The 12,307-nt window shown below is 46.4% G+C and overlaps 1 protein-coding gene across 1 annotated transcript in view; it reads left to right on the top strand.

Moving 5' to 3' along the window:
* Window positions 1-12,307, top strand: part of LOC144506651 (arsenite methyltransferase) — a 35,660-nt gene that overhangs the window by 16,031 nt on the left and 7,322 nt on the right. Inside the window, exons 6-8 of the mRNA XM_078233050.1 lie at window positions 5,014-5,095; window positions 6,963-7,094; window positions 8,102-8,244. Of these exons, the coding sequence (XP_078089176.1) occupies window positions 5,014-5,095; window positions 6,963-7,094; window positions 8,102-8,244 (357 nt within the window). The remainder of the gene's footprint in view (window positions 1-5,013; window positions 5,096-6,962; window positions 7,095-8,101; window positions 8,245-12,307) is intronic.

The following is a 12,307-nucleotide window of genomic DNA, read 5'->3' as shown; positions in this document are numbered from 1 at the left end:
GACGGCACGGTGGCACAGTGGCTAGCACTGCTGCCTCACAGCGCCAGGAACCCAGGTTCGATTCTGACCTTGGGTCACTGTCTGTGTGGAGTTTGCACATTCTCCCCATGTCTGCGTGGGTTCCCTCCGAGTGCTCTGGTTTCCTCCCACAGTCCAAAGGTGTGTGGATTGGCCATGGTAAATTGCCACTCAGTGTCAGGGGAACTAGTAGGGTAAATACATGAGGTTATGGGGATAGGGCCTGGGTGGGATTGTTGTCAGTACAGGCTCGATGGGCCGAATGGCCTTTTCCTGCACTGTAGGGATTCTATGATCCTATGACTGCCCACCTCCCTTGTGAAGTCACTCAACAGCATTCTCCAAACTCATCACCTCTACCACCTAGAAGAGCAAGGCCAGCAGATACATGGGAACACCACCACCTGCAAGTTCCCCTCCAAGCCACTCACCATCCTGCCCTGGAAATATATTGTCATTCCTTCGCTGTCTTCTGGACTGGAACAGTTCAAGAAGTTGGCCCACCACCATTTTCTCAAAAACAATTAGGAATGGGCAACAAATGTTGATCTTGCCAGTGATGCCCACGTGCTGTGAACATGTTAAAAAGAAACTCACATATGGAAATATTATGCAGAGAGTAGATACCATCCTGTACTTGAGCCTCGTCTTGTCCCCACTCAGTGTTTATAGCAGGTACATAGATAATCAGTAGGAGAAACCAAACTGATCTTACCACCTCCTTATCCCCAGGACAAATTGCATCGTCAAGATCGGAAGCTAATCAAAGGGAGGATCATGAGAGGGAGGTTGTGAGGTTGGGGGTATGGAGGATGGAGAAGATTTTCCGTCAGTATCTGTCCTGTGTTTCTCCCAACATAAATCAGCATTGGCCATCCTTCCAGTGTCAATTGTGGCTGGCCATCTCCCACCCTGACCACGATTATCATGTGTAGCAAGTAGAAACCCAAGGCAGAGAATAAGATTAATTTGGGAGACCAGAGAAGGAGAGAAAAGACACTTAAAGCACAGTGTTCGAATATCATTGAGGGCCCTTTGGAACAACCACCATCCTTCTTCCCTCCCTCCCCCACCCCCCTTCCCCACCGTCATCTCCACCACGCCCTAGCCCCACTCCCACAATCCATCAACATTGAGTTCCCACATTGACGAGCAAAATTCCAGGTTTAATTCTTGTTCTGCGTTGAGTTTGTGATTCCAGTCCAGGTGAAGTATTGTTCAAGTCTCCAAAGCCTGGTGGATAATTCTTCCCAAGGATCCCTCTCCAGAGGGCCATTTAGCTCACAACCTGCGTTGCCAACTCTGGTCGGACGTATTCCTGGAGGTTTCATCTCATGGTCTCCCCCCTCCAATCTGTCCACCCAGTCACATAGCTACCTGAATATTTTTTTAAACTAATGAAGAAAAACATTCAAAGATCATTTTTGAAAAGCACATAGGGTGGGACTTCACAGCCTCGTTTGTACCGAAACCGTAAAATCCCGCCTGAGGTCAACGGACCTTTCCATGCTCCACACCTCACCCGCTCCAATTCCCCTGATGGGCGGGGTGGTAAAATTCCAGCCAAAGTATTTTTAAAGGCCCAATTGATTTTCTTACCCTAAGTTTGCTTACATCAGTGCCCTGGAGATTCCAGGGGTATTCTGGAGGGTGCCAACCCTACTCGTAAGCAGCAGATGCAGTTCTCCACAGCTGATGTCTATATTTGCAAGTCCGTAACAGGCCCGTCTTGTCTCTGAAAGGTTGAACAGATTTGGGTTGTTTTCATTGCAGCGTCGGAGGATGAGGAGGGACCTGGTAGAGGTTTTCAAGGTTATGACAAGCTTGGATATAGTGGATAGTCAGAGTCCTTTCCCCACGGTTGAATGGTCAATTACTCAGGGGCATAGGTTAAGAGTGAGAGGGGGAAAGTTTAAAAGAGATGCAAGGGGCAAAGTTTTCACACAGGGGGTGGTGAATGCCTGAAACACACTGCCAGAGGAGGTGGTGGAAGCAGATTCTATAGCGATGTTCAAGAGGCATCTGGATAGATACAGGAATAGGCAGGGAATAGAGGGATATGGAGCATGTAGAGGCAAGAAAATATTAGATTAGAGGGGCATCTGTGTCGGCACAGACTTGGAGGGCCGAGGGCCTGTTCCTGTGCTGTACTGTTCTTTGTTCTTTGAAACAGAAACGGAAAATGCTGGAAAATCTCAGCAGGTCTGACAGCACCTGTGGAGAGAGAATAGAGCCAACATCTCGAGTTTGGATGACTCTTCATCAGAGCTGCAATCTGCCTTTATCGTCTTGTCTCTGGATGTGTTTCTGCAACAAAAGGCATTTTTGTTTGTAGATGAATTGTTAGCTTAACTCACAGCTTCCTTGAGGTTTGTTGCCTTTAGTCGAGAACAGAAGGATGTGAGAAATGGCAGCAGGGGTCAGTCTCTTGAGCTTGCTCTCTTATTTAATTGGATCATGGCTGATTGTCTATCCACCTCTTTTCCCCGTTATCCTTGCTTCTCTCAGTGCCCAAAACCCTCTCAGCTCAATGGCAGAACACTCACAATCCTCCGCACTCAAAAATTTCAAAGATTCACAAACATCGGAGTAAAGAAATGTCTCTTTACCTCAGTCCCTTTATCCTGACTATGGCCCCTGATTCTCCAGGAGAAATAACCCCTCGGCATCCATTCGGTCATAGACAATTTTATGCGATTCAATGAGATCGCCTCTCATTCTTCTAATATACGGGGCCATTCCACTCAATGGGCGGGATTTTCCAGCCGCGTTCGCCCTCAAGATCGGAAAATCCACCCGAGGTCAACGGACCTTTGCATGGTCCGACCCCCGCCCGCTACGATCCCCGTGGTGGGTGGGATGGGAAAATTCCACCCAATATCTCCTCATAGGATGGCCCGCTTATTCCTGGAATCAATCAAATGATTGTTACATCCATTATGAGTTTGGCTTTGACCGTTCAACCTTCCTGGCTTGGGGCTATCCTCCCATGAGTTATACTCCTGCCAGCGTAGCTCTCTGGCTTGCAAAGGGAGAGGCAGTGGTGTGGTGGTGGTATTTTCACTGACAACTAATCCAGAAGATAATGCTTTGAGAACCTGTGTTCAGATCCCACCATAAGAAATCTCACAACACCAGATTAAAGTCCAACAGGTTTATTTGGTATCACGAGCTTTTGGAGCATTGTCCCTTCATCAGGTGAGTGGCCTGATGAAGGAGGACACTCAGGACATCAGGACATTCACCTGATGAAGGAGCAGTGCTCCGAAAGCTCATGATAATAAATAAACCTGTTGGACTTTCACCTGGTGTTGTGAGACTTCTTACTGTGCCCAGCCCAATCCAACGCCAGCATCTCCACATCATAAATCCCACCATGGCAGATGGTGAAATTGAGATTCAATAAAAATCTGGAATTAAAAATCTAACGATGACCGTAAAACCGTTGTCGAGTGTTGTAAAAATCCATTTAGTTCAGCAATGTTCTTTACGGAGGGAAATCTGTCACCCTTACCCGGTCTGGCCTACATGTGACTCCAGAGCCACAGCAATGTGATTGACTTGTAACTGCCCTCAGGGATGGGCAATAAATGCTGGCCCAGCGATGCCCACATCCCATGGACAATTTTTTAAAAAATCAACCTTGGCCACCAGATTTTATTCATAGGATTTGTGCATTGCTGTGAAGACCAACATTTATTGCCCAAAATAAGCAAAGTACTGCAGATGCTGTAAATCTGAAATTAAAAAAATAATCTGATTACCATTCAGCACAATGGTGAAAATTACAGATGAAAGTTGGTGACCAATGATAAATTGCTTCTTACTGTCATAAGGATATCATTGTTTTAAACAAAAAAAAATGTTTTTTAAAACTTAATTTCACAAAATGAGCTTTGGTTCATGGTCCATTTTGTGTGGATTCTTGAGATACAATCTGAGGATGAAGGTGGTAAGGATTACATGATTAAGCCCGGCTGCACTGATTTGATTTGATTTGATTTGATTTATTGTCACATGTATTAACATACAGTGAAAAGTATTGTTTTTTGCATGCTATGCAGACAAAGCATACCGTTCATAGAGAAGGAAAAGAGAGAGTGCAGAAAGTAGTGTTACAGTCATAGCTAGGGTGGAGAAAGATCAATTTAATGCGAGGTAAGTCCATTCAGAAGTCTGATGGCAGCAGGGAAGAAGCTGCTCTTCTGTTGGTTGGTATGTGTCCTCAGACTTTTGTATCTTTTTCCCGACGGAAGAAGGTGGAAGAGAGAACGTCCTGGATGCGTGGGGTCCTTAATTATGCTGGCTGCTTTGCCGAGGCAGCGGCAAGTGTAGACAGAGTCAATGGATGGCAGGCTGGTTTAACTGCTCCGAAGAAGTGCTGTACAGACACGAAATGTTAACACTGTTTCTCTCACCACAGATGCTTCCAGACCTGCTGAGTCTTTCCAGAATGTTCTCCATTTCCTACACAGATTGCAGCTGTTCAGGAAGTTGGCAAGGGGCAATTTAATGCTGGACTTGCCAGCGACATCCATGTCCTGTAAATATTTATCTTTTTATCAAGTCAGAAATTAAAGTATACAATGCAAAAACAAATGAATATTTCCCTGCTACAGTGGTTAGCACTGCTGCCTCACAGTGCCAGGGACCCAGGTTCAATTCCAGCCTCAGGTGACTGTGTGGAATCTGCACATTCTCCCCGTATCTGCGTGGGTTTTCTCCGGGTTTCCTCCAGCTTCCTTCCACAGTCCAAAGATGGGCAGGTTATGCTGATTGGCCGTGCTAAATTGACCCTAGTGTCAGGGGCATTAGCAAGGTAAATGTGTGGGGTTACGGGAATAGGGTCTGAGTGGGATGTGGTCGGTCCAGACTTGATGGGCCAAATGGCCTCCTTCTGCACTGGAGGAATTCTAAGATTCTTACCCAGCTGGACCTTGAAGAAAGCGAAGGAGACACCTGTATAAACTCTCGGGATGACCTTGTCTGTTACAGGAAGGTGGAGAGATGTATTTCAGCGACATGTATGCTAGTGAACCCCTGGATGAAAAGCTGAAGGAGGACTCCACGCTTTGGGGTAAGTGTTTTCGATCTCTCAAGATCACTGTTCGCCACACTGTACAATACAATGCATAATCCGCTTGGCTGAGTGGGCTTGTTAGATTGATCCTCAGGCAATGTTGGCGCCAAACATCAGCAACATATGCAGTATAAACAGGAGCGGCGCGGTGGCATAGTGGTTAGCACTGCTCCCTCACAGCGCCAGGGACCCGGGTTCAATTCCGGATTTGATTTGACTTATTATTGTCACATGTATTAACATACAGTGAAAAGTATTGTTTCTTGCGCGCTATACAGACAAAGCATACCGTTCATAGAGAAGGAAATGAGAGAGTGCAGAGTGTAGTGTTACAGTCATAGCTAGGGTGTGGACAAAGATCAACTTAATGCAAGGTAGGTCCATTCAAGAGTCTGATGGCAGAAGGGAAGAAGCTGTTCTTGAGTCGGTTGGTACATGACCTCAGACATTTGTATCTTTTTCCCAACGGAAGAAGGTGGAAGAAAGAATGTCTGGGATGCGTGAGGTTCTTAATTATGCTGGCTGCTTTGCTGAGGCAGTGGGAAGTGTAGAAAGAGTCAATGGATGGGAGGCTGGTTTGCGTGATGGATTGGGCTACGTTCACAACCATTTGTAGTTCCTTGCCGTCTTGGGCAGAGCAGGAGCCATATCAAGCAGTGATGCAACCAGAAAGACTGCTTTCTATGGTTTGGATCACTTGGCTTGGGTCACTGTCTGTGTGGAGTCTGCACGTTCTCCCCGTGTCTGCATGGGTTTCCTCTGGGTGCTCCGGTTTCCTCCCACAGTTCAAAGATGTGCAGGTTAGGTGGATTGGCCATGCTAAATTGCCCCTTAGTGTAGGTTAGGGGGATTAGTGGAGTAAATATGTGGGGGGTTACAGAAATAAGGCCTGGATGAGATGCCGTGTCAGAGAGTTGGCGCAGACTCGGTGGATCTCTGAGAGCTGCCGGCCAATCAGAGGTCTCCTGCTGTCCAGTACTGATAGCACTCGTGGACTCCTGGGCAGGATGTGGGTTGTGGGGAGTAGGAGGAGAAGGGACTTTGAGACACGGGCAGCTGTATGGCTTTCGGTGACTCTGTTTCCGCTGCTGGAGCTCCTGACTAGGCACAGGGAGCATGGGAACCAGCACTCTCTCCCCACCCTCCACACCACCCCCCACCCCCCCGCCCCCCCCCCCCCCCCCCCCACCCCCACCCCCACCTTCCACTCCCTCCTTCATCCCCCAGAAGGCCATTGGGGCTTCCTGGGTACTTTTTCATGAAGCATTTGAAGCGCTGCGTGTATCCCATTAAGTCCTAGCTTCGGGGTATTTACTCTCTATGGGTTGGATTTTCACTTTAACTTCATTCCTGTGCTCGTGTAAGCCTTCTCATGACACTGATAAATAAGCTAAAACTTTAAACTCAGTACTGAGTCCAACTCATGAATCCCGCTACCAGGGGGCAGGATTCATGAGTCGAGCTTTGTCACCTTCTCTCCCAGTTAGAACAAGACAGTTTTTCTGCCGTTGGGGGAGGGGAGCGGGTGGTAGGGTTTGCCATGTGAGGATTCCTGTCCGACTCTCATAGAAATCTACAGTGCAGAAGAGCCCATTCGACTCATTGCCTCAACTCTCTGACAGAGTACCTTACCCAGGCCCGCTCTCCGCCCTATCCCCGTGACCCCACACATTTACCAAGTTCCCACGTTCCCTGCTATCAATTCACATTTCCACAATAAATAGCAGGTGCATTAGTCAAACTGGAAGGTGAGGGAAGAATTCTGACAAAAGGGGGAACATTGCAAGAATCCGGACTCTAGAAGTGGTTGTCCAGGCTGTGGCGAGGCTGAGAATTCTCAAGGATTCTATTGTGTTGTACACAGGAGAGGGACTAGCCGGTGCTCTGTACTGGAAGGATTTAATCGGTCTGCTGAAGCAGTGTGGATTCAGTACACCCTATCTCGTCACTGCCAGTCACATCGAAATCAAAAAGGATCAAGTACTCCAAAGGACTGGTGAGTGTCTATGTTGTGATTATCACACTATTACTCACTGCCAGTATCCTAGTAACACCACCAGTTGTCAATTACTCTCTGTAACACTATCAGTCTCTATTACTCTCTGTAACGCTGTCAGTCTCTATTACTCTCTGTAACACTGTCAGTCTCTATTACTCTCTGTAACACTGTCAGTCTCTATTACTCTCTGTATCGCTGTCAGTCCCAATTACTCTAACACTGTCAGTCCCTATTACTCTCTGCAACACTCTCAGTCTCTAATACTCTCTGTAACACTGTCAGTCCCTATTACTCTCTGTAACACTGTCAGTCTCTATTACTCTTTGTAACACTGTCAGTCTCTATTACTCTCTGTAACACTGTCAGTCCCTATTACTCTCTGTAACACTCTCAGTCTCTATTACTCTCTGTAACACTCTCAGTCTCTATTACTCTCTGTAACACTGTCAGTCTCTATTACTCTCTGTACCACTATCAGTCTCTATTACTCTTTGTAACACCGTCAGTCCCTATTACTCTCTGTAACACTGTCAGTCTCTATTACTCTCTGTAACACTGTCAGTCTCTATTACTCTCTGTAACACTGTCAGTCTCTATTACTCTCTGTAACACTGTCAGTCTCTATTACTCTCTGTAACACTGTCAGTCTCTATTACTCTCTGTAACACTGTCAGTCCCTATTACTCTCTGTAACACTGTCAGTCCCTATTACTCTCTGTAACACTGTCAGTCTCTATTACTCTCTGTAACACTGTCAGTCCCTATTACTCTCTGTATCACTGTCAGTCCCTATTACTCTCTGTAACACTGTCAGTCCCTTTTACTCTCTGTAACACTGTCAGTCTCTATTACTCTCTGTAACACTCTCAGTCTCTATTACTCTCTGTAACTCTGTCAGTCTCCATTACTCTCTGAACACTGTCAGTCCCTATTACTCTCTGTGGCAATGTCAGTCTCTGTTAAAGGATTGCCCTTTGACCCTCTATGGTAATATTTTTTCCCAGGATCTGTGAAGTACGCGTCTGGAACATTTCGCTTTTTCAAAGTGCCTTTCGATGGTAATACCAAGAAAGCTTGTGTGACATACCGAGGGACCGTGACTGAGCACCAAGACCAGCTGAGATTCGATTCCATTCACACTTTCAAAGTAAGAAAGAAAAATGAACCCACAACTTTGCCTGCTGTACATTTTGTTAACTCACAGCTCCTCAAAGTTAAGTCAAAGTTTGTAGTGTACGCTGAGTGAGGTTGTTCAGTTTACCTGTGGCTGAGTGACCTTTTCCCTCACCAGAAGTTGATTCAATCCAATCCTTCCATCTCTACCATCTTCCTCCATGACAGGAACGCTGTGTATGATTCCGACAACTCCAAACTGGATTCCCTTGTACAGCTCTCAGAGAGCTCTCGGGACATCATCTGTCATAATCTTTCAATAACCTATCTGCAATCACAGTTATCCACCCCACTCTCATCCATTGTCTGTCCTCAAGGAGACTGTCCGCGCTGTGTTTCACTCATTCTTATGCATTAAATTGAGGGCACCCTTTTAGCAATGTCTTCACTCAACATCTCCATATCGTCCACCCAGGGGATATATCCTTGGTCCTGCAACTCCTCCTCTTCCATATCTATGCACTAATCCTTGTTCCATCCTCTTTCAATTGCAAGGTAATGATTGGAATGCAAGTCCTTACAGGTAATCAAGTCTTTACAGGTACAGACAGTGCAGTGGAGAGAGGAATAATGACATGTTAAAGAGGTGTGAATTGTCTCAAGCCAGGACATTTAGTAAGATTTTGCAAGCCCAGGCCAAATGGTGGGGGATACACGTAGTGTGACATGAACCCAAGACCCCGGTTGAAGCCGTCCTCATGTGCGCAGAACTTGGCGTTCCGGGATTGCAATTGAGTGCAATTGAGTCTGTGTCTATATATATCCCATTTGTGAACTCAACTCTCCACTCACCTGATGAAGGAGCAGCGCTCCGAAAGCTCGTGATATCGAATAAACCTGTTGGACTTTAACCTGGTGTTGTGAGACTTCTTACTGTGCCCACCCCAGTCCAACGCCGGCATCTCCACATCTGTGATCAAAGCTAGTTTCCACCCACACACTGAGGCACGCTGGCACAGTGGTTAGCACTGCTGCCTCACAGCACCAGGGACCCGGGTTCGATTCCCAGTTTGGGTCACTGTCTGTGTGGAGTTTGCACGTTCTCCCCGTGTCTGCATGGGGTTTCCTCTGGGTGCTCCGGTTTTCTTCCACAGTCCGAAAGGCGTGCTGGTTAGGTGCATTGGCCGTGTTAAATTCTCCCTCAGTGTACCCGAACAGGCACTGGAATGTGGCGACTGGGGGATTTTCACAGTAACTTCATTGTAGTGTTACTGTAAGAGACTTCTGGATAGACAATTGATTCCGCAAACCTGTGCTGTGCTTCAGCTGGCCAGCAGGTGGTGGGCAAGAGTAAACTTTGACATGGAGGCCTTCAATTCTCTACCCTGATTGTCGGTCTAGTGTTCTCCTGCCTTTCCTGAATTTGGCCTTTGATTATATATGGAATCCCACAACACAGAAACAGCCCATTCTGCCCCAGCAGTGGGGTGCTATTGTTTATGTTCCACACGAGCCTCCTTTCACCTTACTTCATCCAGACGATCAATATCTCCTTCCATTCCTTTCTCTCTCATGTGCTTATCTAGTTACCTCTTCAATGCATCAATGCTATTCATCTCAAAAGCTAATGTGATAACCAGTTTCAAATTTACCCATTCTCTGGGTAAATAAGTTTCTTATAATTCCCTTGCCTGTGAACAATAAATACTGAAAAGTCTCAGGTCCTGGCTGATCTCAGCTGCGATGGCTGTGGGAGTTATTGTCAATGTCTCCTGTGACACTGGATAAAAGAGGCAGACAATCAGCTGGAACTCCCATCTGTGACCGTTACCCAGCAACATAACCATTTCCAGGAAATGAGAGGCAATGGTCTAGTGGTATTATCGCTAGACTATTAATCTCGAAACTCAGCTAATGTTCTGGGGACCCGGGTTCGAATTCCATCATGGCAGGTAATGGAATTTGAATTCAATAAAAAATAGCTGGAATTAAGAATCTACTGATGACGATGAAACGATTGTCGATTGTTAGAAAAACCCATCTGGTTCACTAATGTCCTTTAGGGAAGGAAATCTGCCGTCCTTACCCGGTCTGGCCTACATGTGACTCCAGAGCTACAGCAATGTGGTCGACTCTCAACTGCCCTCGGTCAACTAGGGGTGGGGAATAAATGTTGACCTTTCCATGGTCCGCCCCTTGCCTGCTCCGATTCCCATGGTGGGAGGGACAATAAAATCCCAATCACTGGGTGGGAGGCTGGTTTGCATGATGGACTGGGCTACATTCACAACCCTTTGTAATTTCTTATGGTTTTGACCAGAGCAGGAGCCAAACCAAGCTGTGATACATCTGGAAAGGATGCTTTCTATGGTGCATCTGTAAAAATTGGTGAGAGTCGCAGTGGACATGTCGAATTGATGTTCATCATATTATGCTCATTAATAGATAAATATTCACAGACCATTAGATTTGTGGTTAAGTTTAAATCATTAGAGTTTAAAAATAAGTTAAAGTTAAAGTTAATTTATTAGTCACAAGTAGGCTTCCATTCACATAGTAATGAAGTTACTGTGAAAATCCCCTCATCGCCACACTCCGGCGCCTGTTCGGGTACACTGTGGGAGAATTTAACATGGCCAATGCACCTAACCTGCACATCTTTGGACTGTGGGAGGAAACCGGAGCACCCGGAGGAAACCCACGCAGACATGGGGAGAACGTGCAAACTCCACACAGACAGTGACCCATGCCGGGAATCAAACCCAGGTCCCTGGCAATATGAGGCAGCAGTGCTAACCACTGTGCCACCGTGCCGGTTTTGTTGCACAGGGTGTTGGTGAGATCTCACCTAGACTACTACTATGTACAGTTTTGGTCCCTTTACCTAAAAAAGGATATAGTAACACTAGAGGCAGTCCAAAGGAGATTCACCAGGCTAATTCCTGGGATGAGAGGGTTGTCCTATCAAAAGAGAATAAATAGCCCGAGTCTGTATTCCTTGAAGTTCAGAAGAGTGAGGAGTGACCTTATTCAAACATCTCAGATCCTGAGGGGGCTTGACAGGGTAGATGGTGAGATATTTTCACTAGTGGAACAGGCTCGAACAAGGGGACATAGCTACAAGGTAAAGGGTCGGTCATTTAACATAGAAACATAGAAGATAGGAGCAGCAGGAGGCCATTTGGCCCTTCGAGCCTGCTCCACCATTTATTACGATCATGGCTGACCCTCCAACTCAATAGACTAATCCTGCTTCCTCCCCATAACCTTTGATCCCATTCGCCCCAAGTGCTATATCCAGCCCCCTCTTGAATACATTCAATGTTTTGGCATCAACTACTTCCTGTGGTAATGAATTCCACAGGCTCACCACTCTTTGGGTGAAGAAATATCTCCTCGCCTCTGTCCTAAATGGTCTACCCCGAATCCTCAGACTGTGACCTCTGGTTCTGGACTCCCCCCACCATTGGGAACATCCTCCCTGCATCTACGCTGTCTAGTCCTGTTAGAATTTTATAAGTCTCTATGAGATCCCCCCCTCATTCTTCTGAACTCCAGTGAAAACAATCCTAAACTTAAAACTGAGATGCGTAGAAATTTCTTCTTGCAGAGGGTGGTGAATCTCTAGAATTCTCTGCCCCAAAGGATGGTGGAGCCTGGATCTTTAGAAGTATTTAAAGTGAAGGTGGATAAATATTTGATAGATTAAGGAATGGAGGGCTCGGGGAAATGGCACAGAAAAGGAGCTGAGGCCAGCATAGATCAGCCAAGATCATATTGGATGGCGGGACAGGCTTGAAGGGCCTGGTGGCCTACTCCTGATTCCATTACTTGTGTTCCTGTGTGTGTTAATTCTGGCTCATTATTCATCACAAAATGGAGGGTGTAAAGGGATTTTCTTATGAGGAGATGTTGAGTAGGTTAGGCCTGTATTCATTGGAGTTTAGAAGAATGAGAGGTAACCTTACCGAGACATGTAAGGTTCTCAGGGGGCTTGACAGGGTAGATGCTGAGAGGTTGTTTCCCCTTGGGGGAGGGTCTAGGATCAGAGGGCATAATCTTGAAAGTAAGGGGTTACCCATTTACAACAGCGATGA

The sequence above is a fragment of the Mustelus asterias genome, chromosome 17 (genome assembly GCF_964213995.1).
Source record: "Mustelus asterias chromosome 17, sMusAst1.hap1.1, whole genome shotgun sequence".
NCBI classification, from domain to species: domain Eukaryota; kingdom Metazoa; phylum Chordata; class Chondrichthyes; order Carcharhiniformes; family Triakidae; genus Mustelus; species Mustelus asterias.
This window is presented reverse-complemented; position numbering and strand designations above follow the sequence as displayed.